The sequence below is a fragment of the Geospiza fortis genome, unplaced genomic scaffold (genome assembly GCF_000277835.1).
Source record: "Geospiza fortis unplaced genomic scaffold, GeoFor_1.0 scaffold55, whole genome shotgun sequence".
Classification (NCBI taxonomy): domain Eukaryota; kingdom Metazoa; phylum Chordata; class Aves; order Passeriformes; family Thraupidae; genus Geospiza; species Geospiza fortis.
This window is the reverse complement of record NW_005054308.1, coordinates 9337892-9340554: the sequence shown is the minus strand read 5'-3', so window position 1 is coordinate 9340554 and position 2663 is coordinate 9337892. Positions and strand designations below refer to the sequence as shown.

Here is a 2663-nt window from a genome sequence, read left to right as displayed (position 1 = left end):
AGCTCTGTCCCGGCCCCATTGCGGGGCTCCCGGAGCTCTGCTCGGGCCCCATTGCGGGGCTCCCGGAGCTCTGCTCGGGCCCAGCGCTCCCGCTGCCCCGGGACACGCTGAATTCCAGGGATGTCCTGAAGATGCAGGGGAGCAGCTTCAGGAGGGGATGGGAAGTGTCACACAGGAACCTGGTCCTTTGCACAGAAGATCCGCTCCGGCCGGGCATCGATGGGTTCATTAAATCCCATTTGTGCTGGGGAAACACGCTCCCCCTTGCTCTGTGGTGTGCAGCTGGCCAGACCGAGCCATGTTGGAGCCTGAGAGACCCGCTGAAATCCAGTTAGAGGGCTTTGGAGATTAGATTTGTGGGAGCAAAAAGCAGCGGAATTTGATTTGCACGGGCAGAAACATTCCCAAGCTGCTCGAAAAGCAGGCTAAGTGTAAGTACTCCTGGCACAGTGACCGTGGTGGACCGTGACGTTCGGGTTCATAATGGCGAGGTTTGGTTCAAAAAGCAGCAGGGTTTGTGACCTCCAGGCACGGGGCCCAGCCTCACACAGAGTGACCCAGAGAGAGACTGGCTCCTGTGGTGCCCTTGGGGAACGGAGTTTTGGCACTGATGCAGCACGAGGTGCTGGGCGGCTGCTGCTCCTGTTTGCAGTTTGCAGGCAGGAGCAGCCCAGTGTCACCCTTGTGCCAGGTGGTTCTGGGGCTGTGAGAGCCACAGGTGCCATGCTGCCTGCCCGTGGCTCTCCCACCTGTGGCTGGGTGGCCGTGGTGGCCACTGGGGTATGCTCAGACAGCTTTTGTGACAGGACAGAGCTGCTTTGCAGGCCAGAACCAACAGGGCTGGGTTCTTCGCTCCAGCCCAGCCTTTTTGGAGCTTCCTAGGTTGGTGTGGGAGTGCAGAGCTGAGCTGGAATGTGCTGTGGGGCTGCTGACAACCAACCACGGCATGACCGTGCCCTGTGTTTGGTCTGGCCCAGGGCAGGTGGAGGATCCCTGTCCCCCTTGCCCTGACCGAGGGACAACAGACCAGCTCTCATCCACCACCCAGCCCTGAAGCTTGCTCCTGCTGAGCTCTGGGTGGAGGCAGCCCACCCCTTGCCCCATCCCCAGGCCAGGGCTGCTGGAGGTTGCTGTGCAGGAGCCCAGCTCCCCTCTGCAGTGCTGGGAGGGCGGGGGAGAACCGCGCTGGAGCCTCCTTTCAAAGCAAACAACTCAAGGAAATGCAACCTCCGGGTGCTGTGGGGCTTTGCTCTGCCTTTCCTTGAGCTCTCTTGGGGTGAGGATGGCCTGTCCTCCCCTGCCCTCGTTTCGCTGCCCCCATCCGCTGCATTGTGGCTGACACGAAGGTGTCTGCGCCGCTGGTTTCTTCCAGCCCTGCTCACCCTTGAGTCACTTCCTTCCTGAGTTTGTACAATCGTGTGGCCCAGCTGCTGCTGCTGCTGCGGGGCAGATGCAGTGCAGGGACCCACGGCGTGCCAGGGGCTGGGACCTGGGGCTGGCACCACCTGGGGCTGACCAGGATGGCCCCATCCCACCTGGTTCTCCATGCGGGGCCTCCTGCTGTGTCTGGGGTTTGGGGCTGAACTGCATCTGCACTGGAGGAAAGTGTTGTGAGAGTGTTTCTCAAGAGCTGATAAATTATGTTCAACCCCTGTGTGATTTCAGAAGGCTGGGCCTTGAGCCCAACTCTTGGCCCGACCACTTTGGCAGGGTGATTTAATGAATTTCCAGACAGAGGTGGGAAATTGTGTGTGTTGGCACTGGGCAAGCAATCCCTGGAGGTTGGCTGATCCCAGCAATCGGTACTGAGTGCTTGCTATGATGTAAATTTTTTGGTCTATCTAGAAGTTTTCCCAACCTGTCCTACAGCACTGGGCATTTACTCCAGCAGCTGAAGCTGGAGTAATACCTGGTTCTTGGATCTGGATTTTCTGAGGCTGGCTTATCTCTGGAGAAAGGTGGGAGTGTCCCCACTTCAGAGGTGGGAAACTGAAGCGATGAGCCCCAGGCAATATAGCGAGTTGTCTGTGGAGGCAGGATTAGAGCAGGAATTCCTGTCTCCCAGCTTCATGTCCTCCATGTGAGAGCCCCTCCCTGGAGTAAGCAATCAGTCTGGAATGAGTAGGTGGCATTACTGCAGCAGGAAGAGTTTCACACCAAGCAAGGCATGGCTTGGAGGGGTGATTAGTTATGCGGAGGTGCTGGGGACAGGCCTGGGAGCCAAGAACTGCTGTGGCTGTGGACACTGGTGGGATTCTCCCATCATGAAAGGTCTTCAAGTTCTTGTTTGGGATTTGTTCAGCAGCCAGAGGTTGGTCTGTCCATTTCCAGCTGAGGCTCCAACACTTTGGTCCCGCCAGGAGATGGTGTTACCACGTCTTGTTTTCCTTGCCTGGACTTGGAGGCAAGGCTGGGGTGCAGTCAGACACCTTTGCTTCCTGACTCATGGTATTGATTTTGTGTGCCCTGCAGGTGGTGGAGGAAACCGGAAAGGCAAGAGCAAGAAATGGCGCCAGATGCTGCAGTTCCCCCACATCAGCCTCTGCGAGGACCTTCGGCAGACCCTGGGTGAGATGCAGGGCTGGGTGGCACTAGTGCACCCCAAGCTGAGTGTCAGGGGCATACAACAGGGCAAATCCCAGCCTGGATTACTTGGAGTTCAA

At 57.9% G+C, this 2663-nt stretch overlaps 1 protein-coding gene across 2 annotated transcripts in view; it reads left to right on the top strand.

Annotated features, from left to right (window-relative positions):
• Positions 1-2468: 2468 nt before the first annotated feature.
• Positions 2469-2663, top strand: part of GRK6 (G protein-coupled receptor kinase 6) — a 10648-nt gene continuing 10453 nt past the window's right edge. For both annotated transcript variants that reach the window (XM_031055306.1, XM_031055305.1), the window contains exon 1: positions 2469-2568. In XM_031055306.1, the coding sequence (XP_030911166.1) occupies positions 2517-2568 (52 nt within the window). In that variant the 5' untranslated portion in view covers positions 2469-2516. The remainder of the gene's footprint in view (positions 2569-2663) is intronic.